Source organism: Rhinopithecus roxellana, chromosome 17 (genome assembly GCF_007565055.1).
Source record: "Rhinopithecus roxellana isolate Shanxi Qingling chromosome 17, ASM756505v1, whole genome shotgun sequence".
Lineage (NCBI taxonomy): Eukaryota > Metazoa > Chordata > Mammalia > Primates > Cercopithecidae > Rhinopithecus > Rhinopithecus roxellana.
The window spans coordinates 63,650,459-63,678,197 of NC_044565.1; the positions used below are offsets into that span (position 1 = coordinate 63,650,459).

The following is a 27,739-nucleotide window of genomic DNA, read 5'->3' on the forward strand; positions in this document are numbered from 1 at the left end:
CTCGGCCTCCCAAAGTGCTGGGATTACAGGCGTGAGCCACCACGCCTGGCTGTTTGTCCATTTTTAAATCAGATAGTTTGTCTTTTTCCTGTTAAGATATTTCAGTTCCTTGTATGTTCTAGATATTAATCCCCTGTCAGATGAGTAGTTTGCAAAGCCTGTAAGGTTTCTTCTAAGAAATCTGCTGTTAGTCTAACGGAGATTCCCTTATTTGTGACTTGACAGTTTTCTCTTGCCACTTTTAAAAATTTTTTCTTCTTTTTTAACTTTTGTCAATTTTATTATAACGTGTCTTGGTGAGGATCTGTTTGCGTTGAATCTGTTTGAGATTCTTTGAGCTTCCTTGGTCTAAATGTCCATCTTTCTCCCAAGACTTGGGAAGTTTTCTGCTATTATTTCATTAAATACATTTTACTCAACTTTTCCCTTTTCATCGCCTGGAATGCCCATAATATGAATATTTGTTTGCTTAATGGTGTCCTATAAATCTTCTTCATTCTTTTTTGTTCTTTATTATTATTTATTTTGTCTGTGTTATTTCAAAAGACCTGTCTTCAAGTTCAGAAATTCTGCTTGGTCTAGTTTGTTGTTAAAGCTCTCAGTTGTATTTTTTCATTCACTGAAATCTTCAGCTCTAGGATTTCTGTTTGGTTCTTTGTGTTAACTACCTCTTTATTAAACTTCTCATTCAAATAATGAATTGTTTTTCTGATTTTGTTATCTGTCTTTATTTTCTTGTATCTCACTGAGTTTCCTTAAGATTATTTTGAATTCTTTTTCTGGCATTTCATATGTATATACTTCCTTGTAATTGGGGTCTGTTCCTATAGAATTATTGTTCTCTTTGGAGGTTACATGTGTCCTTGCATTTTCATGGTTGATGTGTCCTTATGCTGATTTCTATGGATCTGGTGGACAAGTTGCCTCTTCCAATTTTATGGAGTAGGTTTCACAGGGAAAGATTTATTTGTATGAATGGGTTCTTATCAGTTTGGTGAGGGTCCTTGGCCTTGGTTCTAGGTGGACACAGTAGTGTAGTCTCCATATAGTTTCTTCAGCTGCAATCCACACTAGTGGTGTTTGCAAATTTCTCAGTGGCCTAGGCCGAGAGAGTTTGTGGCAACAGTGGCCCAGCCTTACCGGGGAGGGGCTTACCAGCCTGTTTCTCAGATTGAGGGTGTGTGTGTGCACATGGTGGCTCAGCCAGCTTGGGGTCAGTCTCCCTGTTGTTGGTCACTTGGCTGCCCTGGGGGCAGGCCCACAAGGCTGTTTTTCAGGCTTGGGACACAGCTGCATGACTGCTCAGTTGGCCTGGAGACATGTCTGCTGAGCGTGGCCCGTGGGACTGTTTCTCTGGCTTAGCGTGTGGGCATATAGCTGCTTGGTTGGCCTGGAGTGTATCTAGTGGGTGGTGGCCCGGAGAGATGCTTCTCAGGTCTAGGATATGGTAGGATATGGTTGCACAGCTGCTTGGCTGACCTGGGGGTATGTCTGCCTGTGGCCGCTCATGGGACTGTTTCTTAGGCCTGGGATGTAGGTACACAGGCACACAGGTTCAGCTGGCCTGGGGACGTGTCTGCAGGGGTTGACACATTGGGCTGTTTCTTAGGCCAGGAACATTGGTGCACAGCTACTTGGCTGGCCTTGGGGCTTAACCTCCAGGAGCAGCCTGTGGAGCTGTTTCTCAGTCCTGGGTATGGGCACATAGCTGCTTAGCTGGCCTGGGGTCATTTCTGCCAGGGGTAATCTGTGGGGCTGCTTGTCATGTTCTGATTGTGGGCTTAGGGCCATTAAGCAGGTCAAGGACTTGTCTGCATGGGGTGGGGCACCTCAGGGCTATTACATTGGCCCTGGGTGCAGGTTAAAAGTTTAGCTGCTCTTCTGGCCTAGAAGTATGTCAGTTGCTTGGAGGCTTGAGGGGTAGGGGACGTAGCAGTTTGGCTGGCTCAAGAGCATGTTCACCCTGGGCAGGACTCCCACACTGTTCCTCTGGCTGGAAATGAGGGTGGTGGGAGTCAGTTTCCTATTGTGCAGGACCAATGTTACAGCTGATGCTGGGGCTTTATGCTGCTGGGATGTGTTGTTCAGCCACCAGTGTGGGATTGGTGGAATGAAGATGGAGCCCTGGTGCTGGAGAGGTGCAGTGGCTACTGGCCTGCAGAGGAGGGTGCACTTCAGAGGTGGCTCTGGTCTCAAGATGGTAGAGTGCTGCAGTAGCTTGGCTCACAGTGGGTGGGGTTGGGGGTATGGAGGGCACACTTTGTGTTCCTAATCCGGGGCAATGCAACTGGGTGAATTCCTGGCAGCTCTCCAAACTGGGAGACCGTGGGATTCTCTTTTTCTAAGGACTGTAGGCATCAGCAGTGGCAGTGGGGTTGATGGGGATCTTCTGCTTACCTTTTCCCTGTGATGGGAAATCCCTCCTGACTCCAGGCAGATCTGATTTGGGCATGGGAGACAGGGCTGCAGACACTGGGTGCCTCCATGCTGCCCTCTTAACTTTTTTTTTTTTTTTTTTTTTTGAGACAGAGTCTTACTCTGTCGCCTAGGCTGGAGTGCAGTGGGGCAGTCTCTTACAGAGATCTTGCAACATCTGTCTCCTGGGTTCAAGTGATTCTCCTGCTTCAGCCTCCTGAATAGCTGAGATTACAGGCATGTGCCATCATGTCCAGCTAATTTTTGTACTTTTAATAGGGATGGGGTTTCACTATGTTGGCCGGGCTGGTCTCAAACTCCTGACCTCAGCTGATCCACCCGCCTCAGCCTCCCAAAGTGTTGGGATTACAGGCGTGAGCCACCATGCCTGGCCTGCCCTCCTGGACTTTCGATCACCATAGGTAGGTCTACACTCCCCTGTTGTACTCCAGCACTCTCCCTTTGACACTCCAGTCAATTCTTAGCTGTTTATTTGTTGTTTTTGCTCTTTCTTGTGGGAAAAATGAATGCCAGATATCTCTAGTCAGTCATCTTGCTCCTGAGCTCAGAGGTTTTTTTGCTGCTAGGTCACTGCCTCCTTTCTGACTTTTGGTAGCACCTTAAGCCCAGGTTTACCTCAGCCCGAGTAAATGATTGGAGAGCTGCCCTTTCAAATGAGGGAGGTCCTAAAGGGGATATCCAGGACGTGTGGGAAGGTTGGCTAAGAACTCGTGCCCAGGGGACGTGTGGGACGAACATCCTACAGCATGGCGCTGCTTAACAGACATTTGCTTTAGTGTCTCATTTGACAGAGTTACAGAGCAGCTTCCAGGGCTGGGGATGTCCTGCCTTCCCACTTTGTCTCTGCCAGTCCTCAGGGATATTTCTCCCTGTAGGTACTTGTGATGCATTCTGTAGGTTAAGATAAGGACAGGACTCCTGCCAGGAACCCAGGATGGTGGGGAAGCTGGTTGTCTACCTTAATCTCACTTTTCCTGGTGTAGAAACAGTGAGTTGGGGGGAAGTTTTCCACATGCTTGGTGCCAGGCAGAATGGGGGAAAGGGTGTCATGGATGTGGAAGTCCTATCCTCTTACCATCTGCTTGGAGTTTTTTCCCTTCTCTGCAACCCTGGGAACTGTCTCATTTTCATATATGAGTTCTGGGATATTTCTGGTGATGGTCTTGGCAGTGTATATTTGTTTTTGGTTTTCTGGATGGAGTGGGGGAAGTGAAACAGGCTTGCTTCTATGCTGCCATTTTGGAGCTGAGAATTTCTTTTAAAGTTTTTAATTATTTCAGCATCTGAGCAGTCTTGTGGTTGGCTTTGTTGATTGCTTTTCCTCTTGAGGGTTGTTTAATGTATTCCTAGTTCCTTGCATGTCAAGTCATTTTGGATTGTGTCCTGAACATTTTGAATATTCTTTATCCTGTTCTGGGCCCTGTTACAGTCTTGGGGAGAAGGCTGACCTTTTTTGTTTTAGCAGTCAACCCGGCTAGGTTCAGACCAAAAGTCCTGGCCTAGTTCCTGTGGGCTGTTTCCATTGTCAGTTTAGTTTCCAAAGCTGTGTAGTGCCTTTATGTTCAATCTCTGTGTTAGGCTGAATAATGGTTCCCCAAAGGTGTCCATGGCCGAATCCCCAGAATCTGTGAATATGTTGTCTTAGTGGTAAAGGGGACTTTGCAGATGTGATAAAGGATCTTAAGATGGGAGATTATTGTGGATTAGTGTGTGGACCCAGTGTAATTACAAGGATCCTCATAGGAGAGAGACAGGAGAATCAGGAAACGGAGATGTGATGGCCAAAGCAGAGGTTGGCGTGATGTGATCTGACGATGGAAGAAGGGGCCAGGAACCATGGAGTGCACGCAGCCTCTGGAAGTTAGAAAAGGCAAGTGGATTCTTCCCTAGAGCCTCCAGAACACAGGTCTGCCAACACCTTGGTTTTAGCTCCTAAGTCCCATTTTAGACTTCTGACCTCCCAAATCGTAAGATACTAAATTTGTTGTCTTAAAGCCACTAAGTTTGCAGTGATTTTTTAAATAGCAATCCTAGGAAACTAATACAGTTCTCCATGTGCACCACGCAGGGGTAAGTCTAAGAACCTTACATCATAGTTCAGATCTCACAGCCTTTTCCTCTTGGTCCTGGTCAGTTCTACACATGTGCAGCTCAGGATTTTGTGTCATAATTGAAAGGACCTCTTTCTCCGGCTCCTTACTCTCTATGATCTTCCTCTGACTCTCAGGCTCCTATGAGACCCCTTTCCTGGTGGTTTGGCCAGAGAGACAAGAACTCTTAGGGATACTTCTGCTATCATGGCCACTGCTGCTGTAAGGAGGTTAATGCTTTCCTAGGGCTCACCTGGGTCTGGGTCTGGAGAGTCTAATGAGAGAGTGTTTTTCTTCTGGGGTTCTGGCTGCCCTAGAGAATAAACTAGGAGATAAGGAGTAAAAGGCAAACCCAGGGAAGTCACCACCATGTGGGTCATTCTTTGACTTCATTTTCCTACCCAGTTTATTGGCTTTTTAAAAAAAAATTTCTCAGAGCCCATTAGTAATTGTTTTCTATCTTCTGTTGAAGATTTTTTAGCTGTAATCAATGGGAAAGATGCGGTAGAATGTACCTATAACATCTTAACCAGAACCAGAAGTTTCTTCATTTCTTTGTTACTTAAAAATGTTTCCTGCCCTTCTTTTTCCCCTTCTGTTTGTCTTAAGGCATTATTTGTTTTTTATTCACTGTTGTGTCCTTCCTAGTTTAGCCTGCATTTCTAAAATATTTTTTTGCTAATTCTCCCTGAGCTATTTTACTTCATTTGTGAGTTTTTCCAATTTTGGGGTTATATTGTTCTTTCATTTCCTATATTATTGTCATCTGCCCTTTTGCTTGTGTTGAAGATATTAGGTTATCATTTTCTTTTGTAGCCATGTCTTTCTGCGGTGCTTTTATTGCCTATGGGGTAGCCTTCTCCTTTTGAAGTCTTTTCTTATATTTATATAGTATTTCCTCTCAATCCTTTTGTTGCTTATTTTTACATGGAATTATGTTTCTTGAACTTTTAGAAGGAAGCCTGGATTTCAAGGCTCTGGAGCTCTCTCTCCTGTTATTTTTGTGAAGTGTTGAAATACATGGCTGCTGACTTTCTGAAATCTCACTTTGCTCCCCTCGCCTCCTTCTATTTGGACCTCTTTTTTCTTTGTTTCTTTTGTCCCCATGCTGTTCAGTTCAGATTCTCTCCCTGATAGTTTTTCCTTAATCTAGGCTCTGTCCTGGAAGAAGGCTTGGGCTGGTTAGTTTTGAGGATCACAAGGCTCATCCTTGCCATGGAACCCTTGCACTACCCTGAGTGCTGGGGCGCAAAGCTCCTCTCACTGCCCGCTGCCCTCATCAGCGTGGCCCCTGAGCATTCCCGTGAGTCCCTGTTAGGTTCTCAGTTCCATTCCATGCCAATTACTTTTCTCTACTTTCTTCCTCACACAGGTGTACCACAGAGTCTCATAGGTATCAGTGGCGTGTTCCTACTCACTTGGAATTTGGAGTTCAGGGAATCTTTACTATTTAATTTTGTTTTCGATGTTGTCCAGGAGTCTTTTTCATCCTGGTTTCTCTGTTTTTAATGGGCAATTCTGGACGATTAAAAACACTGCGTGGCCACTGCCTCCATCCTCCTAAGTTATTTTGGTGAAAAGGTGTGTTCTGCCAAGCACAGGTTCTAGGTAGGAAACTCACGGGAGAGAAGTGAAGATTAGCACAGTCACTGATGGAAATAGGAAAGAGAGCTATCAGAGAGTAAGGTGAGGGCACAGTTGGGGGTGGGGGCCGTGTATTCATAGTGACACCAGCACCGGTCTGTGTGAATGTGGGCTTTTCCCCCTGCTTGCAACTGTCACCCCAAATGAAACATTAGAGGAGGCTGAAAGTTGAATTAAGTTAGTATTGAAGTTTTGTCTTGTTTATCCAACAGAAAGACGACAATGTTAGGAAAGTCAGATAATTTGGGGGAGAAGAATTCCATTCCTGGGAAGTGAAACCAGGGTGGGGCTGCTAAATTCGGAGGCAATGGAAAGGATCAACAAACTGAATGTCTCTAATGAAACTAAAGAGCAAATGTAGTCGTAGACCTTGTGAACTTGCTGGATGGAGGCCTGCCAGAGATTTCTTGGGTAACAACAACAGCAACAACAACGAAAGGTCCCACGTTAGGTGCAGGCTAATATACCTGATCTCTGTAAATTATTAGATGCCCTGGAATTTCCAATTTCTCAGCAAATGGTAAATCAGTAAACCTTGCTGTGTATCATCACAGCAGTTTAAGAGCCACAAAGAAGATCATAGACTCAAGAAACTTTGCAAGTATTCCTGAAAATACATAAACAGCCCTAGTCGTATGTCTATAATATGGTATCTACATAAGAGCACAGAGCTTTTCTAACATTTTCACTGTGGCAACAAAGCAAAGTTAATTTTGATATGAGATAATAGTCTTTCTAAACATTGTGTATGGTTACTCTTATAGCTGAATGTTTCTTGAGAAAGTGTTGGAAATTAACTACAAATTTCTATTTTAGCCTTCTAATGAGTGCAAAGTATTTTAACAAGACTTTGCAAACAGAACATCCCTTTAGAAAGAAATGTGACAATCCGCAGTAACATTATACTTAGTATGTTACTGAAATAAAGGCTATTTGTGGTGGGGAGTCTCAACTTATGTCACATATTTAATGGAAACATCAGTAAGCTGTCAGCTCTGTAGTTTATCATACTTTAATAAAGAAATTTAACAGATTATGTTTAAAATGGAGCAAAGAAAGGAGTAATTGCCTATCACACTGTAAAAAATCAGTTACAGATCTTTGGAATGTTTCTTTACACTAATTTCCACATTGTTTGAACTTCAGTGTTTAACCACAGAAACAGAAAATCAACCCTACTTTGGCTGTCTGTTAATACCAATGTTAATCTAAAGACAAATATTAAAAAATTTTTATGCTTTAATATGATTTTTTTTTTGAGACAAAGTCTCACTCTGTCACCCAGGCTGGAGTGCACTGGCATGATCTCGGCTCACTGCAAGCTCCGCCTTCTGGGTTCATGCCATTCTCCTGCCTCAGCCTCTTGAGTAGCTGGGACTACAGGCACCTGCCACCACGCCGGGCTAATTTTTTGTATTTTTAGTAGAGATGGGGTTTCACCATGTCAGCCAGGATGGTCTCAATCTCCTGACCTTGTGATATGCCCATCTTGGCCTCCCGAAGTGCTGGGATTACAGGCGTAAGCCACCATGCCTGGCCTTTAATATGATATTTTAATGATAATACTGGAGTTAACGTGAAAGTTTTCAATGCTTAAATATAGGTGGGACAAATGACTGATTTCTCTATTCTTTGCTGCAGGTGACTTAAAAAGATTGTCATGTTGTTCAAAATTAACAAAATATAAAATATCTAAGAGCCTTTTCCGGAAATTGTCAGGTCACACTTTTGCAGCTGTCATTGGATATGTGGGTTGGGTGTTTTAGTTTACATGTAGAGTAGTTATTGTAGGTGTGTGTATTGGAATTTTTTCAATTAAAAATATTACAGTATGAGTAGAGAGAGACTGAAGTCTTCTGGACAGATGATTCCTATGAAACATTTTTGAGACAGAGTCTTGCTCTGTCACTCAGGCTGGAGTGCAGTGGTGCAATTTTGGCTCACTGTAGCCTCCGCCTCCTGGGTTTAAGTGATTCTCCTGCCTCAGCCTCCTGAGTAGCTGGGATTACAGGCATGTACCACCATGCCTGGCAAAGTTTTGCATTTTTAGTAGAGACAGGGTTTCACCATGTTGGCCAAGCTGGTCTTGAACTCCTGATCTCAAGTGATTCACCTGCCTTGACCTCCCAAAGTGCTGGGATTATAGGTGTGAGCCACTGTGCCTGGACCCTGTATCAATTTTTCTTAAGAAGTATTTTGAGAATTCTAAATTAGAATTTGCTTCTGAGTCTTCACAAGATTACAATTACTTTCTGTTTTGCTTCTTTCAGGAATGAGGGCAGAATGTGTTGACCTCAGAATTCCATATGATTATTTGAGCTTGTGTCATAATTTAGAAGAGAAGAAAACTTGGGGTTGGGGATAATGGCCAGATACATTGGGAAAACTCTGCCTTTTGTATCCAGTTTAGTAAAGTTAGAGTGACTGTTAGTCTGTTTTTGATTCTGAGAAATCTGCAGTAAAAAAACCTATTTAACCTTGATAAACCCAGCATTTCCCAAATTTATTTAATCTCAAAACCTTGTATATCACTGTTCGTAGCAGCATTATTAGTAATACCCAAAATGTAGAAATAACCCAAATGTTCAATAACTGATGAATGGATAAACAAAATGTATTCATTTTTGTATATATCCATTGTGTGTATCTGTATAGTGGAATAGTATGGAGCCATAAAAGAATGAAATGCTGACATATGCTCCAGCATGGATGAACCTTGAGAACACTTTGTTAAGTGAAAGAAGCCAGAAACACAAGGCCAAGTATTGTATGATTCCATTTTTATGAAACGTTCGCAATGGGCAGTCCACAGAGACAGAAAGTAAATTAGTGGTTGTTCAGGGTTAGGGGTGAGGGAGAATGGGGAGTATGCTAATGGGTACCGGTTTCTTTTGGGGGTAATGAAAGTGTTCTGCAATTAGTGGTTATTGCTCAATTAGTGAATATACTGAAAAACCACTTTAAAAAGGTGAAGTGTATGGTATGTGAATTATATGTCAATAAAGCTGTTACTTAAAAAAAATCCATAAAAAAGGGGTTATAGCAACAATTAGGGCAAGAAGTGATAAGGGTTTAAAAATAAGGCAGTGGTGATAGAAAGGGACTGGAGAATTTAGGGGGTGAATTGAAGAGCATCCGTGACTGATTTGTACTCACAGGAATGTAAAGTCCCAGGGCTAACACCCTAAGGAGACAGTGCTCATGGGTCCTCTGGTGCCCAGGTTTGCATTTGAGCAGTGGCCAGCTTCACTGAGAATGAAGGAATTCTGTACACAGAGTGAATGAAAACCCTTTAACTTGTTATGGCAAAAACTGCCATTACTTGTGCCCAAACCTAATACTACTTCAGTCATCTGTAGACTGCAGGGCTGGCTACAGCAGCACACTTGCTTATACTTTTTCATGTGCTGTCGCCAATGGAGTTGGGGTAATCTGGCTGGCGCTGCGCACCAGGGTGAGGCGGCCCACGGTGGGAGGTGGAGAAGGCAGTCTTACCGACCTAGTATGAGCCACTCAAAGGCTGTGCTCATTTTCTAGGAGGAAACACACCCAAATGACCTGCATATGTTCCAGAGTGGGCAGCAGAGTGTATGCATGGCAAGTTTGGATGGTAAACACACATTCTTGGAGTCTTATTTTTTTTTGTAAAGAGATCCGTGGGATTCCTCTGTGTCTCCTCCCAACAGCACATCTCAGTCTTTTTACCATTGTATGAAAACAGCAGGCTTCTTGGAGTTGAGTCCTTACATTATTCAGCTCCTTGATCCAGCTGGGAAAACTTTCTGTATCCTTGGATGCCAAAGTCATGATATTCCCTTTGGGACCGAGGCTGCTGTGGTCACTCTGTTCTCTCCTCTCCTCTGCTCTCCCGGGCTGGGGTTGTGGTTCCACAAGAATGTAAGGAACTCCTTGAGAGTCCATCACACAGTGCAGGCTACAGCAGGAGTTTCTAATGAGGCGGCAGTGGATGGTCTGACATCTCAGTGGGTGGACTCTTTCCTTACCTCAGTCCCAGGTTTTCTGTTTAAAGCCAAAGCCTTCATTACGTTACTGAGACTCTTACCAGGTGTTTTTAAAAGCACTTATAAAGAGGACTTTTAACAGAGCTGAATGTCTATCCCATTCACAGAGTTCTCTGTTTTCTTATTACGGATTTTTGAGGTAGCTTAGGGAGGAGGATTGTGCCTTAAAAACTCCAGGCAGACTTGGAGGGGCTGTGTAGTGTGAGCTCCTGGAGTCTCACTGAGCTGGGTTTGAAGGCTGAGAGGCTGTAAACCTGTTCTCTGCTTAAGGTCTCAGGGCTCCGCGGCCTCATGCCTGCAGTGGGGATGACCATCCTGTGCAAGATTGTAATGAGCATGAAACTCAACAGTGTACATAGAGCACTTGGGGCACAGCCTAACTATAACCGGGCAAGCCACTTTTCTGAGACTGTTTCCTCTTCTTAAAGGGTGAAGAGGCCCTGTGCCTTTTAGGGTAGTTGAGAGGATAGAATGAGTTAATGTGTGTAATTATGTTATATACATACATTAAAGTTCAATTAGAGGAGACGTACAGGGATCTTAATAACCCATTCCAGAGGTTTAGCACAAATACATAGCAGCGTATTTTTTATTTGTAATTCTCTTTGCTACTTGATAGTGAACCCTCTCCAACTTCTCCATTGCTTGTGGTACCCAAAATAGGAGATGATCTTCACAAAAGAGAATCTCAGACTGAAATTCTGGGGAAAGGGCCAGACACAGTGGCTCACTCCTGTAATCCCAGCATTTTGGGATTGTGAGGTGGGTGAATCACCTGAGGTCAGGAGTTCCAGACCAGTCTGGCCAACATGATAAAACCCCCATCTCTACTAAAAATACAAATATTAGCTGGACGTGGTGGCAGGGGCTTGTAAACGTGGGAGGCTGAGGCAGGAGAATCGCTTGAACCTGGGAGGTGGAGGTTGCAATGAGCCAAGATCATGCCATTGCACTCCAGCTTGGGCGACAGAGCGAGACTCTTTCTCCAAAAAAAAAAAAAAAAAAAAAAAAAAGAAATAAAATAAATTATGGGGAAAGATTACTCTCTGTCCCTCACTAGCCATTTTTAAAAATATATGTCTTTATTATAAAAATAATGTCATTATAGAAATTCTGGACAAGAAAGAAGAAAAATTGCCCACAATTCCATGAATACAACTAATAATTTTTTTCCTGACTGCAAATCTGGTCATTAAAAATATACATATCTTACCTATCTTTAGATGTATATCTTATATATCTTTATATACATATATCACATACCCACAATCATATAAAAATATACATTGTTTTCCCTTAAAAGTGTTTTCCATATGGTGGCATGTCTTTAGTATTACCTGTCTCGCGGAACTGTGAAGACTTCATGCTGCAAGTGCTTAGCACAGTGTTGGGCATGTTAGTGTCAATAAATGAGAGCAAGTTATTATGACGGTTATCCCTCAGCATCCACAGGGGATTGGTTCCTGGACCCCAGGGATACCAAAACCCTGGATGCTCAAGACCCTGATATTAAATGGGGTATTTGCATATAACCTCTGCACATCCTCCAGTGTACGTTAAATCATCTCTAGATTACTTATAATACCTAATACAACGTAAAGGCAATGTAGATGGTTGTTACACTGTACTGTTTTTTCATTTGTATTATTCTGTATTTTTTTTGCCCCCCAATTTTTTCCATGCATGGTTGGTTGAATCTGGATGGGGAACCTGTGGATATGGAGGGTAGCTGTGTATGACTTTTCTCATAGTTTTATGATTTCCTCATGGATGCTCAGAGTGGATTCACCAGGTCAGGTGTGAATACTCCTGTGGCTCCTGATACCTGGCCCCTGCCTCATTGCTCTCTAAAAGCACTGTTTTGGTTGACAGAACCCTTCACTGCTCATGGGGTTCACAGCTCCTCATGAGCACTTGGAGTCTCTCTCCCCCTCATTTGTCTGAGGTTTGAGGAGCTAATCTAGTAGCTAAAAGATGTTACTACCTCATTGTTATGATTTTCATTATTTAACAACTACCATTGTTGAGCTTTTTTGTTGTATGTTTACTGGCAATGTTTCTTCTTTGTTAGGTCTGTTTAAGACCTGTTCTGTTCAACTGTTGGAATCACTTAGCCTTTTCTTATTGAATTACATGGGTTCTTTAATAAAGATACAAATCGTTTGTCATACAGACTGCAAATATTATTCCTGACTGTTCTCTTCTTATTTTGGCTACGGGTTTTAAAAAAATCATACACATGCATAATGTGAACCATGTCCTGTTTGTGGCCGCCACAGTGAACTTTTTCACTATCCGCGTCAGCTCTGATGGTTGCACCTGGACCCTCCTTTTCTCACAGACTCCTGATATAGTGGACGTACATGGCCTTTTTTTTTTTTTTTTTTTTTTTTTTGAGACAGAGTCTGGCTCTGTCTCCCAGTCTGGAGTGCAGTGGCCGGATCTCAGCTCACTGCAAGCTCCGCCTCCCGGGTTTACGCCATTCTCCTGCCTCAGCCTCCAAAGTAGCTGGGACTACAGGCGCCCGCCACCTCGCCTGGCTAGTTTTTTGTATTTTTAGTAGAGACGGGGTTTCACTGTGTTCGCCAGAATAGTCTCAATCTCCTGACCTCGTGATCCGCCCGTCTCGGCCTCCCAAAGTGCTGGGATTACAGGCTTGAGCCACCGCGCCCGGCCCATACATGGCTTTTATGGCAAAATGCAGTTTATTCACCCACCCCCCATCCCTGAGTTAAGTCTGAAATACACAGAGTCTTCATAGACTCAGAGAACGTGTTTCTCTTGATTTAGGGAAATGAGGTAGACAGGAAAGGAGTTAACAGGACGATTGCTTGATTTTTGTCTCAGGTTATAATTTCAGCTCTTCATGACTGGCATCCTCTAGACATTCTCCATCCTTTAGGACTGAAGGTATTACTGCAAATATTTATTTGACAAGAGTATGGTCCACTCATCATAAAGCCTCGGCCAAGTTCTCTCAACATCTCCCTCTGTCACCTACCCTGATCACCGCCTTCCGATTTTTTTTTTTTTTTTTTTTTTGGCAAGGAGACCCTTAGTCTTGGTGAGATTTGTGGATTAATGGTGTGAGGCTCTTCACAGGGATGACAAAGCTGGCCAGTCTGCCTTCTGCGAATCTGTGAAATCTAAACTACTTTCCTTGCCAGAGGATGGACGCTCCCATCTGGCGCTCTACCTTTTCTTCCTGGGGAGCCTGGCATGGAGTTCTTAGCATAGCAAGGTAGGTCTATACAGCAGCCTAGAGAGCAGCCCCAGCCATGACTGAAGAAGGCAGTGAGGCCCCCTGCCTGGATTTTAGGATAGGATAGAAATCACCCTGGCTGGGCACAGTGGCTCATGCCTATAATCCCAGCACTTTGGGAGGCCGAGGCAGGCGGATCACCTGAGGGTGGGAGTTCGAGACCACCCTGACCAACATGGAGAAACCCCCGTCTCTACTAAAAATACAAAATTAGCCGGGTGTGGTGGCACAGGCTTGTAATCCCAGCTACTCGGGAAGCTAAGGCAGGAAAATCGCTTGAACCTGGGAGGCGGAGGTTGTGGTGAGCCTGAGATCGTACCATTGCACTCCAGCTTGGGCAATAAGAGCGAAACTCCATCTCAAAAAAAAAAAAAAAAAAAGAGAAATCACCCTGTATTCCTCTTCCTAGAGAAAGTGTGTTGTGTCTCTTCTTAGGCTCATGAGCTGGAATTGCCATGTGGCCGTAAGTCGGTCCCCAGCACAGGACTGATACCAGTGGGAAGCTAACAGCTTTGAAGCTTTCAGTTGCACAGGTGTAATAAGAAGAGCACTTCAATGAAAGAAAGAGCCTCAGAGTCAGTGCCCGCGTGTTTGCAAGTCCCTTTCAACTTTGACCTTCAATTGTCTTTTCTTCTTGGCTTTTCAACTCTAAACTTTCCCTCAATATGGAGTCCTATCCTTTCTAATCATCAAGATCTGCACTAAAGTCTATAAGAGAACCCGTACAGCTGATGTATGAGGAGTAGAACAGGTTTTGCATCCCCGTGGCAGGACAATGACACACAAAGATTACGCTGGCTTCCAAGTCTAGATCTATAAATATATTTATTATAATATAACAAGAACTTAACAATAAACATATACTATGTACAATACCATTACAGAGAACCCTGTTTTATATCATTCACAGAAATAGCCAGTTTTGCTCCAGTGTGATAGATGAGGAGAGAAACGGAATTTCAATGTCATCTGTGTTGAGTCTCGCTGACCACTAGAACCTCCTTTGGAGGCAGACGCACACCAATGCTAACATTAGCCCTGCCCCAGGCAGTTAGGAATTTGTGCTCCAGTCCTTGGGTTCACACTTGCACCCTGTTTGACATAAATACTTTAAATGACATACAATGTATGTAGTTTTGTGCTTATTACTTTTTAAAATAATAAATAATATTAAAAACTGCATAACGAAGCTCGGTTATCTCGTCCACGTGGGAGCCACACTCGTAGTGCTAGAAGTTGATGCCCAGCGTTAGAACTGGAATTTTGTGTCATCAAATACTGAAAGATGGAAAGCATGTCCTGTCTTTTTCTCTTATAAATGGTTGTTATCATGAAACGATGGCAAGTTGACTTCCCAGATAGAAAAGTGGTAAATGTGTATTTGGTACCAACTTCAACTCAACAGCGCAGTGGTGGCGGTGGTGGCGGCAGCATTCTTCCTGCCCTGGAATGGAAACTGTTGACCGTGTGAGGTTTGAGGGGCTAAGGACTAGCGGGAAGGCCTTTCCCTTTTGAGCCACGGTGTGACCTCCCTCCTGGCTTCCCTTTTCTCAGGTTCATATGTGACAAGAAGAGTGGTTCTGCTCATGCCCTCAGGCCTTGCTGCCATGGCTCCACTAAGAAGGCTGTCCCCATCCTGAGAGCTCTTGCGGCAGGTGCCTTAATATATAGCTATGAATATCAAAAATAGTCTCCTGTGCTTTATAGATGCTTATTCTCCCTCCTTCCCTTCCCACTGGCCTGGGTCCTCAGCTTGACCTCATGGAGGGAGCTGGGCCGGTGTCCTGAGCCAGAACCGGGCTCCTTCTAGAGCAGACTCTTCTTCCTTGGGCACAGCTTTTATGGGGCTGTCTGGGAGTTACTTTTTCCAAAAATAAAATGGGGGCATCGCCCACCCCACGAGAGAGCCTCTATTCTGCACATAGAAAAATGAGAGCAAAAGCCCCCCTCTGGCACTACCTACAAAGAGCTTTGGGAATTCCCACAACATTATCCCTCTTGTGGCCTGCTTCTCCTCTCAGTACTTAAAAATAGCCTTTTGTTATCAAGAAAATGCCTCAGAAATCTAAATAATTCATACTGGGTAAGAGAAAGCTAGCGCAATCACTTTGTCCTTCTCCAGCAAAAACAGTAGAAAAACCTGTGAAGGACAGACCGCAGTCCCCGCTCCCCGGCTGTCCCATGGCTGCCACCTCTGGCTCAGCGTGGGCAGCTGGGCTTCTCTTCGGCCCCGGTGGGGACCAGCAGCCTCCTAGGCCTTGTGATGCACAGTATTGTCCCTTGTTTTCTGTCGGCCACTGAAAGTGTAGATTGGTTAAAAAACAAAAGTAGGAATCAAAGTGATAAGGACACTTTGATCTTATTCCAAGAGAGCCTGATGCCTAATGTCATCATAAGATAACTGATCTATGGTTGTTTAGGGATCAAGCTTGCTCTGCAGGAAGGAAAAAACAGCTTCTCTCTCCCAGTTGAAAAATACGTGAAACTCTATTGCACCTGGCAGAGCGGGTGCCCCTGTTCAGGGTGGGCGCCTGGTCAGGAGGCAGCCAGCCCCACAGTGGGATCGTGGTTCCTGCGGCTCCAAGCGTGGTGCCTCCGTTTCACCCAAAGGCGAGGATGATTTTCTACATTCAATGTAGAGAATATTCAACATGTTGAGCGCAGTGAGTTCCTTGATTGTGTTTTCTTGGCCTCTTGTTGATGTCGCTGGAAAATTATCATTGCGTGGCACTTGCCTCACCAGACTTGTCCACAGTCTTATTGTGGGCTTTCTGCTGATGTCAGCCGCTTTGAATATATTTCTTTATCACGACGCAGCCGTGTCTGAAGACAGGGCAGGGCATGTGGGGGAGAAGGGTCCATGTGTTGGTTGTGGGCTCATAGGCCTCCATGTTGCCCAGTGCAGGCCCCTCACTGCTGACAATGCCTCCAGTTGCATAAATCTTGCCATCAAGCACCACGGCACTGTTGGGGGAAAGCAAGGACAGAGTTAGGCATTTCACTTCCAACTTGGCCCTGGAGATAGGTTCTCAACGTCGTGTCCTGTTGTAGGTTGCCTGTGCCTTTTGCAAAAGTCATCTGGGATCTTGCTGCCCTTCTTTGCCCTCTGACCGGAGCTGGCATAAGAAAAACACCTGTCCTCCAGGGCCAGTCAGGAAGCTGTGCTATGCCACCCTGCGAGCGGCAGAAGGCGCTCTCTCCCTGCCCCGCCAGAGTGACTAACCATGGCTGGGAGAGGAAAGATCTCTGTGCAGGCACTCAGCTCAGGTCACTGAGGCTTTCTGGAGTCTCTTTTGTGTGGCACACGCAGCCTTCCTACTGCTCAAATCAAATTGGGAACATGACTCACAAGAATGAGGGGAGAGAATAATAAGGAGCTCAGCTGGAATTGAACGTCAGCCACTTGACTGGGAGCTCCACCTGCCAAGGTGCTCCTGTGTGACCTGGTGCTGCTGCCCACCCAGGATTGCAAGGGCCGAGCATGCTCTGCAGGGTGACCGATTGCTGTGCCTGGACCTCTTCCCTGTGTGACACTCACTGGCTTGCTCCTGTTGTCTCAGTCAGCTTCTCTCATCATGCGGGCTCGGCATCTGGCCCCTCTCTGCACTGACTTCCTTAATGCATTTCAGCTACCTCTTTGCACTGACATCCACATCTTGTTTCTGGCCCTGACTCTCTTTTAGCTAATGGCCATTTCTTCTTGGCTGTTCCCTGACATTGGACACATACCTTTTCAAAGGCTCCACCCGTTTCTGAAATGTCTTTTTTTTTTTTTTTTTTTTTTTTTTTTTTTTTTTTTTTTTTTGAGACGGAGTCTCGCTCTGTCGCCCGGGCTGGAGTGCAGTGGCCGGATCTCAGCTCACTGCAAGCTCCGCCTCCCGGGTTTACGCCATTCTCCTGCCTCAGCCTCCCGAGTAGCTGGGACTACAGGCGCCCGCCACCTCACCCGGCTAGTTTTTTGTATTTTTTAGTAGAGACGGGGTTTCACCATGTTAGCCAGGATGGTCTCGATCTTCTGACCTCGTGATCCGCCCGTCTCGGCCTCCCAAAGCGCTGGGATTACAGGCTTGAGCCACCGCGCCCGGCCTCTGAAATGTCTTAAAGAGGGACTTCTTACCAGACCCTGGAGCTTCTAGTCTTCTCTCCCTTAGTGTCATGCCATCTGGGGCCCTCATATTTTCCTTCTGTGGTGCACCTATTCCCTGATTCTCTTGCAAGACCCAGCTTAACTCTCCCATTTGCCATTAAGTCTTTCCCATTCTTTTTTTTTTTTTTTTTTTTTTTTTTTTGAGATGGAGTCATGCTCTGTCACTCAGGCTGGAGTGCAGTGGTGCGATCTTGGCTTACTGCAACCTCTGCCTCCCGGGTTCAAGCAATTCTCCTGCCTCAGCCTCCTGTGTAGCTGGGATTACAGGTGACTGCCACCACACCTGGCTAATTTTTGTATTTTTAGTAGAGACGGGTTCACCATGTTGGTCAGGCTGGTCTTGAACTCCTGACCTTGTGATCCATCCACCTCGGCCTCCCAAAGTGCTGGGATTACAGGCATGAGCCACCGCACCCAGCCTCTGTTTTTTTTTTTTTTTTTTTTTGATACGGAGTTTCGCTCTTGTTGCTCAGGCTGGAGTGCAATGGTGCAATCTCACTGCAACCTCCACCTCCTGGGTTCAAGCGATTCTCCTGCCTTAGCCTCCCAAGTAGCTGGGATTACAGGCATGTGTCACCACCCCAGCTAATTTTTGTATTGTTATTAGAGATGGGGTTTCACCATGTTGGCCAGGCTGTTCTCAAACTCCTGACCTTGTGAATCATCCACCTCGGCCTCCCAAAGTGCTGGGATTACAGGCATGAGCCACCACACCTGGCCGTTTCCCATTCATTTCTAGTCTCAGAGAAGGTGCAGGCATCCTCCCAAGTGGAGTGTAATGCTCCAGTTGTCTGCATCAGTGGACAGGGCAGTCAGACTGTGCTCTGCACACTGCCACCATTAGGGTATGTGGCATGGAAGTATGGCTCAGGAATTGTAAAATCTCAGTCCAGCAGGAGCTTAGCAGTTGTCTGGTCCAACCGCCTGTTTCACAGACAGAACTTCCCCAGAGAGGGGAAGGGATGTGTCCAAGGTCACTGACGTGCTAGTAGTAGGTTATATCTTTTCTAGCTATGCTACACAAACAATGGGCACTCAGTAAGTACTTCATGCTATTTCCACACTGAAGATTCTGCAGTTACCTCTGCACAGGCACAAGATGTCTTCAGGAAGCGTCTACTATGGGAGTCCTGACAATGGGGTTTCTGAGGCCCCTCCCTTTTCTTTTTTTAGACAGAGTCTCATTCTGTCACCCAGGCTGGAGTGCTGTGGCATGATCTCGGCTCACTGCAACCTCCGCCTCCCAGGTTCAAGCGATTCTCCTGCCTCAGCCTCCTGAGTAGCTGGGATTACAGGCACACACCACCACGCTCGGCAAATTTTTGTATTTTTAGTAGAGTCGGGGTTTTACCATGTTGGCCAGGCTGTTCTCGAACTCCTGATCTAAAGTGATCCACCCACCTCGGCCTCCCAAAGTGCTGGGATTACAGACGTGAGCCACTGTGCCCGGCCTTGGGGCCGATTCTTATTCCTTATTCCTCTTAGTCTAGGAAAGGATGGGGTTGGAAGAGCAGGGACTGGTGTCTCATTGCCACAGGGCCAGGAAGCCTGGGGACCGAGCCACACTTGGCCCTCTACCTTCTCTGCCTGCAGGGGCAGGTTTGTGTATGCTTTTGCCCAGTCAGCCTTTGGGACTCTGAGCCCCAAGCACAGCTCCCAAGGCCATCAGAATCATTCATGCTGTCAGAGTATTCCCCTAAGAAGTCACTTGTCCCTGTAGGGCATCACACAGCTCTGGCCTGGCACTGCCTCCCATCTGTGATGGGGCAGGTGGTCCTGGGGGAAGCAGACCTCACCTCTCACTGAGAGCAGGGTAGCCTTGATGCCTTCAGGAAATAGTTCACTTCTGCTGGAGCTGGGGTCAGCTGGAGGCCCGGGGATAGGCTCCTGGGCCAGAGGCTGCTGTGGGCTGCTCTGGGTGCTCCACCCTATTGGTCTGGGCTAATGCCCACTCCTGTGGTTGGATGGGGAGGGCCACTGCTCTGGGCCTGGGAATCATTATGGTCACTGAATGGTGGGAAATCATTGTGGTCACACCCCTCCTCCTCCCGCTCCTCCGTCCCAGTCCTAACCAAGGTGCCACAGCCCCTCACCTGCAGAACTGGCGAGAGTGGTTCATGTTTGGGCCCGCCTTAATGTTTCCTTTCTCAGGGTCGTAGATGGTGGTGGCTCTGGCATAAGCCCCGCCCAGGATGAAAACGAAGCCATTGAGCGTGACAGCGGGGGCATACTTGTTGTCTGTGAGAAGAGCAGAGCAGGCAGGTCATGGCATCTTGTCTCGGACTTCCCTCTCCTTTTCTTTCCCAGCAGACCCTCCAGGGAAGGAAGCTGGAAAGACTTCCAAAAAGTGACTGATTGGCCTGGAGACAGGTCCGGGGCCCAGGGGAACCTGGAGCCTTGACTCACTCGCCCTTCTCCAGACACCTGAGCTGGGGGCGCAGCAACTCCTGCCACCCTCTAGATCTGGGTCTGCAGAGCTGTTGGGCTTAGCCTGACTTCTGGGCATGGATACTGAACAAATCAGCGAGGCAGGGGTGCGACCCTGGCCCTGGGCTGAGGACATCACTGGTTCTCACCAATCATTGGGGACTCGATGAAGCTCCACGTGTTGGTCTGAGGAACGTAAGACTGGAGGACACCGGCAGCTCGGCCTGCCTCATTCACCCCACCAAACACGTAGATTTTGCCACCACACACTGTGGCTGCGGCAGAGTGCACTGCCTTGGGCAGAGGGGCCACGGCCTCCCATTGGTTTGTGATGGTGTCATACCTGCAGGAGAGGAGAAAAAGAGCCCAGGGTCAAGATGGACCTTGTGCAGGGCAGAGGTCACAAGCAAGGGCAGCAGACTACCATCTGCTCCTCGCCCTCAGCATGGCCAGCATAGCCTGAGATCACATACTGTGATGAGACACTCAAGGCCTTGTAGGGTCTGGTCCAAATTAGCTCTCTCAGCCTTCCTCTGGAACATCAGTGGGCTCTTTCTGTCTGTGGCAGCCTCTGTGCAGAACTCCTGTCTCCACCCCTTTGCTCACACAGTGCTCCCCTCCTCTATCCAGCTCAATCCTGCCCTTGCATTTGGCAATGCTGCACTGAGCATGTGCTTTATAGCTAGGCCCTGGGCTGGAAACTGGAGAAACGTGCTGGATGAAGCACCATTCATGCCCTCAAGGCGTTTATGGCCTCATGAGGAAGGCAAGCCAAATAAAACACACAAAGAACAATTACATGCAGGATGCTGAATGGTCTGAAGGCGAGAAACCCAAGGTGCACACGGCAGGGAGCACCCAGCAGCTCCAATAGGTCATATTAGCTTCCTAGAGGTGCCGATAACCAGGCTGGGCCTTGAAGGGTGAATAAGCTACTAGCTAGGTGGATGGGAAGCAGAGCTGAGTGGGCACAGGGAAAGCATTACAGGTGAAGGGAGAGCAGTAGGCAAAGGTGGCATTTTGGGAGAATTTAGAGTGCAGACAGTCCCCGACTTACGATTTTTCAACTTTATGATGGTGCAGAACGATTGCAATTTTGATGTAATGTGCAGTGTTCAATAAAATCCAGGAGATATTTGACATTTTATTATAAAATAGGCTTTGTGTTAGATGCTCTTGCCCAGCTGTAGGCTAATGTAAGTGTTCAGAGCATGTTTAAGGTAAGCTGGCTAAACTATGATGTTCAGTAGGACAGGTGTATTAGATGTATTTTTGATTTAGAATATTTTCAACTTACAATGAGTTTATCAGGAAATAACCCCATTGTCAGTCAAGGTGCTTCCATAGTATGGAAGCATTTGGCAATGCTGCACTGAGCATGTGCTTTATAGCTAGGCCCTGGGCTGGAAACTGGAGAAACGTGCTGGATGAAGCACCATTCATGCCCTCAAGGCGTTTATGGCCTCATGAGGAAGGCAAGCCAAATAAAACACACAAAGAACAATTACATGCAGGATGCTGAATGGTCTGAAGGCGAGAAACCCAAGGTGCACACGGCAGGGAGCACCCAGCAGCTCCAATAGGTCATATTAGCTTCCTAGAGGTGCCGATAACCAGGCTGGGCCTTGAAGGGTGAATAAGCTACTAGCTAGGTGGATGGGAAGCAGAGCTGAGTGGGCACAGGGAAAGCATTACAGGTGAAGGGAGAGCAGTAGGCAAAGGTGGCATTTTGGGAGAATTTAGAGTGCAGACAGTCCCCGACTTACGATTTTTCAACTTTATGATGGTGCAGAACGATTGCAATTTTGATGTAATGTGCAGTGTTCAATAAAATCCAGGAGATATTTGACATTTTATTATAAAATAGGCTTTGTGTTAGATGCTCTTGCCCAGCTGTAGGCTAATGTAAGTGTTCAGAGCATGTTTAAGGTAAGCTGGCTAAACTATGATGTTCAGTAGGACAGGTGTATTAGATGTATTTTTGATTTAGAATATTTTCAACTTACAATGAGTTTATCAGGAAATAACCCCATTGTCAGTCAAGGTGCTTCCATAGTATGGAAGCATTTGGCAATGCTGCACTGAGCATGTGCTTTATAGCTAGGCTCTGGGCTGGAAACTGGAGAAACGTGCTGGATGAAGCACCATTCATGCCCTCAAGGCGCTTATGGCCTCATGAGGAAGGTAAGCCAAATAAAACACACAAAGAACAATTACATGCAGGATGCTGAGTGGTCTGAAGGCGAGAAACCCAAGGTGCACACGGCAGGGAGCACCCAGCAGCTCCAATAGGTCATATTAGCTTCCTAGAGGTGCTATTCAAGCTGGGACTACAGGTGTGCACCATCATGCCTGGCTAATTTTTTGATTTTTCATAGAGATGAGGTCTCCCTATGTTGCCCAGGCTGGTCTTGAACCCTTGAGCTTAAGCAATCCTCCCACCTTGGCCTCCTAAAATGCTGGGATTACAGATGTGAGCCACAGTGCCTGCTGTCCTGAAGGTTTTAAGCAGGGAAATAATGTGATCAAATTTGGCCTCTAGAGAGATCACTGTGTCTGCAGGGTGGAGTATGTCCTGGAGTGAGGAGGTCAGAAGCAGGGAGACTAGTTAGACTAATCTGCACAAGAAACTTGGTGAGATGTGACAGTGGCTGGGACCAAGGGATGACAAGAGTATGAGGACACGGGAACAGGAGAGGCAAATGGGTGTGGCTGCTCATTGATGAGATGCTGGTGCTAAAGAAGACCGTTGCCAAGAATGGTTCAGGGTCTGGCTTGGGAGACTGGTGGATGGTGACATGACTGGTGGGATGGGGAGGTTGAGGGAGGAGGGTGATTTCAGTTTTTTTCACAGGAAGTTTACAGTATTATGGGCAACAGACTGGGGATGTGCAGCAGACAGTCAGATATTTGGGTGTGGATTAAATATTCAGCTGTGGGATCTTTGGCACAAAGCTGGAAATGGAAGCTCAGGAGTGCGTTGGGGAGATGTGAAGTGCGTGGGGGCTGAGGACAAACTGGGGAAATGTAGCCTTTAAAAGGGGAGCTGAGAGGCATCCTCGGAGGGCAGCCAAGGTCCCAACAGTGAGTGAGTGGCTATGCCCCCAAAGGCGAGGGCTTCAAGGATGGAGGATGGAATCTCCAGCAGGCCACTGCTCTGTAGTCAAGGGCACTTCAACTGGAACAAGAGGTGCAGAAGCCATTTGTGTCAGTGGAGACCGTGGGTGTAGACTTCTTTTGGAAGAAACTTAGCTGTGAAGAGGCACAGAAGGTAGGACGTAGAAAAGAATCCAGAGCTGAGAGGGGTCAATGGAATGCTGATGAATGTTTAACAGCCAGCTCTCTAGGGAAAACGTCATGGTTTGTAGCATTTGCTGGTTTCTGCGATGTCACTCCTCCCACTTGGTTGATTTCAAGCTACCATAGGGACGTTGCTGAACATGGAGTTGGAAAGAGATGTGCTGTGGCCACCATTCTCTGGAATCTCCTCCCTGGAGAGGTGCAGTAGGCATATATAAACCTCAAGGCCCAAGAGAGTAGTAAAATGTAGTAAAAAATTAGGAATTGATGAATTGTGAGTATGAATTACCTTTGTTTTTAATATTGTGTACATAATTTTTAATAATTAGAAATTGTTAAATTTTTGTGGTTAACAACTGGCTCAGAGTTCCTGTAATTTTAACATTCAGATCTCACGAGCCAGCGAAAAACAGGTCTTGTTTTAACTTTTAAGGGGAATGTTTAATTGTGTGTACATGCTAAAATAGGAAGGAGTCTAACTGGATAATGAAAGATTAAATGTATATGAAAGAGAGGGGACAGCTGATGATGGAAGCTTCCAGGAGGTGGATGCAAATGGAATCCAAAGTGTGGAGGGAATGTGGAGTCCATTTGCACAGGAGAAAGGAAGTCAAGGATGGCACGAGTGTAGCTGTATTTGTAGGAGTGATCACAGGAAGGTGAGCAAGTTCTTGACTGATGGCTCCATTTTCTCTGTGAAGCAGGAGTCAGAGTTGACCAAAGTAGTGGGGGAGTCTGTAGGGTCAGCTCTCTGAGGAGAGAGGTCAAGACAGGAAATAACTGCTCTTGAGAGTGGGAGAAAGTGCTGAAGAAGGAAACCCAGAAAGGCTGCCTTGCAGCGTGAAGGAGCCGGTAGCAGATGGGGGCCTTCCCTTCCCGTGTGGTGGGGCCAGTGTGTTGTGGAGTGGGATTTCCTCCATCAGCATTCAGCCCCCAGGGCTGGGCGCCGAGAAGGCAAACGGTTGGATTGAACAGATCTGCTGATGTGGGGTGCAGGACAAAGCAGCAGAGGAAGAGGATGAAATGACAGAATATGAGTTCCAGACAAGACAGGGGAGAAAGGACAACAGGAGGCAGCTGCTGGGAAAACCAGACTTGGGGTTCAGCAGCCTGGCCAGGTCACTGGGAGGTCTGAGGTCTTACTTCACGGGGAAGTTGGAATATTGGTCCTCAGTGTTTCTGTTGGGTTCCTTGGGGGCTGCTCTCCCAACTCCAGTTGCCTCCATACTTAGGCCCTCCCAGCGGGGGACATCTACCACCCACTACACTGCTCACTGTTCGGTGAGTGCCTGGACGCAACTCGAGGCCTGGGCATGGCGTGGTGTGCCACCAGGGTTGGGTCTGTCCCCAGCACATCTTTCCTGGGAGGCACACGGGGCCTGCTTTCTTTCTGTGAGCCTCCTTGGGGCACCAGCCATAACTCGGTCACAGCCCAGAGCCCCAGGAAGCTGGCCTCCCAGAGCCTGTGCGTCTGCCTCCGAGCGAGGGTGATAGGATGTCCAGTTCTGTACTTGGATTTGAGAAGAGGCTGGAATGTCTCAAAGGGCAGCAGTGGGGCAGATTCAATTAAGCCCCAGACGAATGATATGTGGCTTATATGCAGTGGAGTAAGTGTCTTTTTGGACAGTGTCAGAAGTTCAGATATCTGCTTTTTAAGCCAATATGGCAGGGCTCCAAAGAGCTCCTGCAGAAGGAGCTGGGAGACAGTGGAAGATTATGTGGCTGTTAGTCCTCAGTCTTTCAGTATGATGGCACATCGCACCAAATGTGAATTTCCTGAGAGCTTGTTATTCCAGGTGGCTGATTGCCAAGCCATGAGCCCTCCCGTCAGCTCAATCTGTCAGCTTCCTGCTTGAGAAGGATATGCTAATGACATGCAAATGACCCCGCCGAGTGAGGCGCTCTGCTATCATTTATCCAGTAACCACAGCGACTGCAATATATTGCTATAAAATATTAGACCCAGTTATTTATATAATGATATAATACAGGTTTGTCTATTGCGCTGTTGTCTTAATCTATAATTATATAATCTTGCTCTATTTCTGTAATACCGTAATGTAATATAATTATAATGCACCATATATCTCATTCATTATCAATATAATAGCCATTTGTACCATTAGTGCTTCCTGGGGAACAAAGCACCCTCGTGTCTATCCCCATTACCCTGACCTTCCTGTCACCCTGACTTCTCATCATTGCCACTGTGTGCCACAGAAAGCAACTCACCCGAAGGGGGTCTAGCTACACTTCTTGGAAAGCAGTGAGTGCTCCTTCGCCTGCACCCTCCAACCAACTTGCATGCACACTGCCCAGGGGTCTTCAAGCCTGCACTACCCCTGCAAGGACAGCTGGCAGAGTCCGGTGGGCTGAGGAAGGGCTCAGGGCCCTTCAGGGCACCCTTTTGTCCTGGACGGCTCCATCATCTCTTGGGGCTCCCGGGGTGGTCTTGCTCACACTGTGCCCACGCTGACCTTTCACGGCCAGAAGGAAGGCCTCGCCCCCCAGGGAAGGCCCAAACAGGCAACCCCTGGGCCTTGCAGAACTGCTCCAGGACCCCAGAAAAGCTGAGCTTGTCTCACTGCTTAGTTGGTGCATTTGATCCTTGAACAAATCTCTATATTTATCAACAAGTATAAGTTTGCAAAATGAGTAATCAGTGTCTTAGGAGATTAAAAATAGCTGACAAAAGCAAGACAGAATGACGGATCCAGCTCAGTTTACTCCTACAGAGAAAATGTCTCCTTTTTCATGTATTTATTATTGGATGACAAATGATCGGAAGCGGATGCTTCCAGAATGCTTGGGGTATGCATAGCTGGGCAGTGGGTCACACTGAAGGCCGCCAGCACCGGGGCCAACCCAGGTCCAGCAACAGCGCTAATATCCTCATCATCACCCAGGAATGCCCACGATTGCCAGATCAATATGACAATTAAATGTTGTTACTGAGCCGTCTCTGGGCTCCACTTGGGGGAGTTAAAAGCCCACAATGAGCATTCAGAGCCTGTCTCACTCTGTAAGCCATCTTTGCTGTAACATTTGTCAAGTGTCCAATTAGCCACCAAGGGGGAAAAATACAAATTGAGGGGTATGTGTGGCTTCATAGGCAACATGATGTCCCACGGGAAGATGTGCTTTCTGGTGGCACGTGGCGGTGGGGGTGGTAGGCTCAAGTGCAGGAAGGGCTCCGGCGATCTTAGCTGTCTCCCTGGGTTGTGCTTTGGGCCAGGTCAGCCTGATGGGTTACCCTCCAGGCACTAGTTTCTCCAAAAGCAGGACTAAGCCTCCATTCTGCTGCCTGATGAAGCTTCCTGAGCTCTTCCCCCAGGCATCCGTTCTCTGTAAGAACAGTCTCCCTGGCTCAAGGGAAAAGGATTTTGTATTCTCACCTGGAAGCACCCGCTTCAGCCCACACCCCTCATGCCTGTATCTAACCCTCCACAATGGCCTCGGGAGGAAGCCAGCCGGGGACTCCCAGCAGAGGGCAGGGTCACACACGTGGTCCTTTGGCTTTTTTCTTCTGGAAAGTTCTAGAGGGTTGGCCAGAATGTGCTCCCTAAATTGCTTAGTTTGTGTGCAGTGGCCTTTCCCTGTATTATGAACAGATGTCCTGGTGTGTGTGGCTGGAGGGAGGAAGGGAGCTCCCTGGTGTAGGACTCCTGCTTGGCAGGACAAGGAGGCACTGCCACCGGCACGACCCGCATTTTAAACATTGCTTCCAGCTTTGCCCGAAACCCCAGTGGTCTCTGGGCTGGTGCTCATGTGCAGGGTGTTCACTGACTGCCTGGCTGGGAGGGTCTGGCTCATCCCAGGCCTTCTGCAACTGGATCTTGGGCCTCCAGCTTGTCTGACACCTAAATGGGTTGTCGGGACAGAAGCGCCCCATCTCCCATCTCAGCGACTGCAAAGGTGACACAGATGCCCTCCCGCCTGCTTGTACCCCACACCCTGGTGCCCCCCGGTGCTATGATTGAAGAGCCTGGGATGACTGCCCTTATGAATGGTCCAGGCTCTGCTCCATCACCACTGAGTGGGTGTCAGGAGGTACAGTGATGTGATTTCAGTTCTTGGTGAGCACAGAGCATACCCCTGTCCTGACCATGGCCTCATACCTCTCCACGTGGTCCACGTTGCCCGCCACGCCAAGTCCCCCGAGGGTGTAAATCTTCCCATCGTAGACGAGGCTATTGTGCCGACAGCGGGGGACTGTCATTCTGGAGACGAGGTTCCAGTTATCAAGCAGGGACATGTAGCACCAGACATCAGCCAGCGTCACCCCTGATTCCATCCCACCTGGAGGCAGTGTGGGAGGCAGAGAGAGCAGGCGGGGTGAGGAGGGGCCTGGGGTCGGCAAGCCCAGCCCCAGGGGCAGAGGAAGCCTTCATCTGCAAAGTAGACACTTCTG

The 27,739-nt window shown here is 46.9% G+C and overlaps 2 protein-coding genes across 4 annotated transcripts in view; one reads left to right on the forward strand and one right to left on the reverse strand.

The window, feature by feature from the left end:
• The window catches only part of ATAD2B (ATPase family AAA domain containing 2B), a 229,435-nt gene that overhangs the window by 196,466 nt on the left and 5,230 nt on the right, over positions 1-27,739 (forward strand). The window lies entirely within an intron of this gene.
• The window catches only part of KLHL29 (kelch like family member 29), a 320,072-nt gene continuing 306,593 nt past the window's right edge, over positions 14,261-27,739 (reverse strand). For 2 of the 3 annotated variants that reach the window (XM_030920719.1, XM_030920720.1), the window contains 4 exons: positions 27,447-27,627; positions 20,178-20,371; positions 19,695-19,839; positions 14,261-16,418 (listed from right to left, as the gene is read on the reverse strand). In XM_030920719.1, coding sequence (XP_030776579.1) covers positions 16,235-16,418; positions 19,695-19,839; positions 20,178-20,371; positions 27,447-27,627 — 704 coding nt within the window. In that variant the 3' untranslated portion in view covers positions 14,261-16,234. Of the gene's footprint in view, positions 16,419-19,694; positions 19,840-20,177; positions 20,372-26,308; positions 26,691-27,446; positions 27,628-27,739 lie in introns of those variants that run through there. The other variant, XM_030920721.1, reaches the window with a different exon arrangement.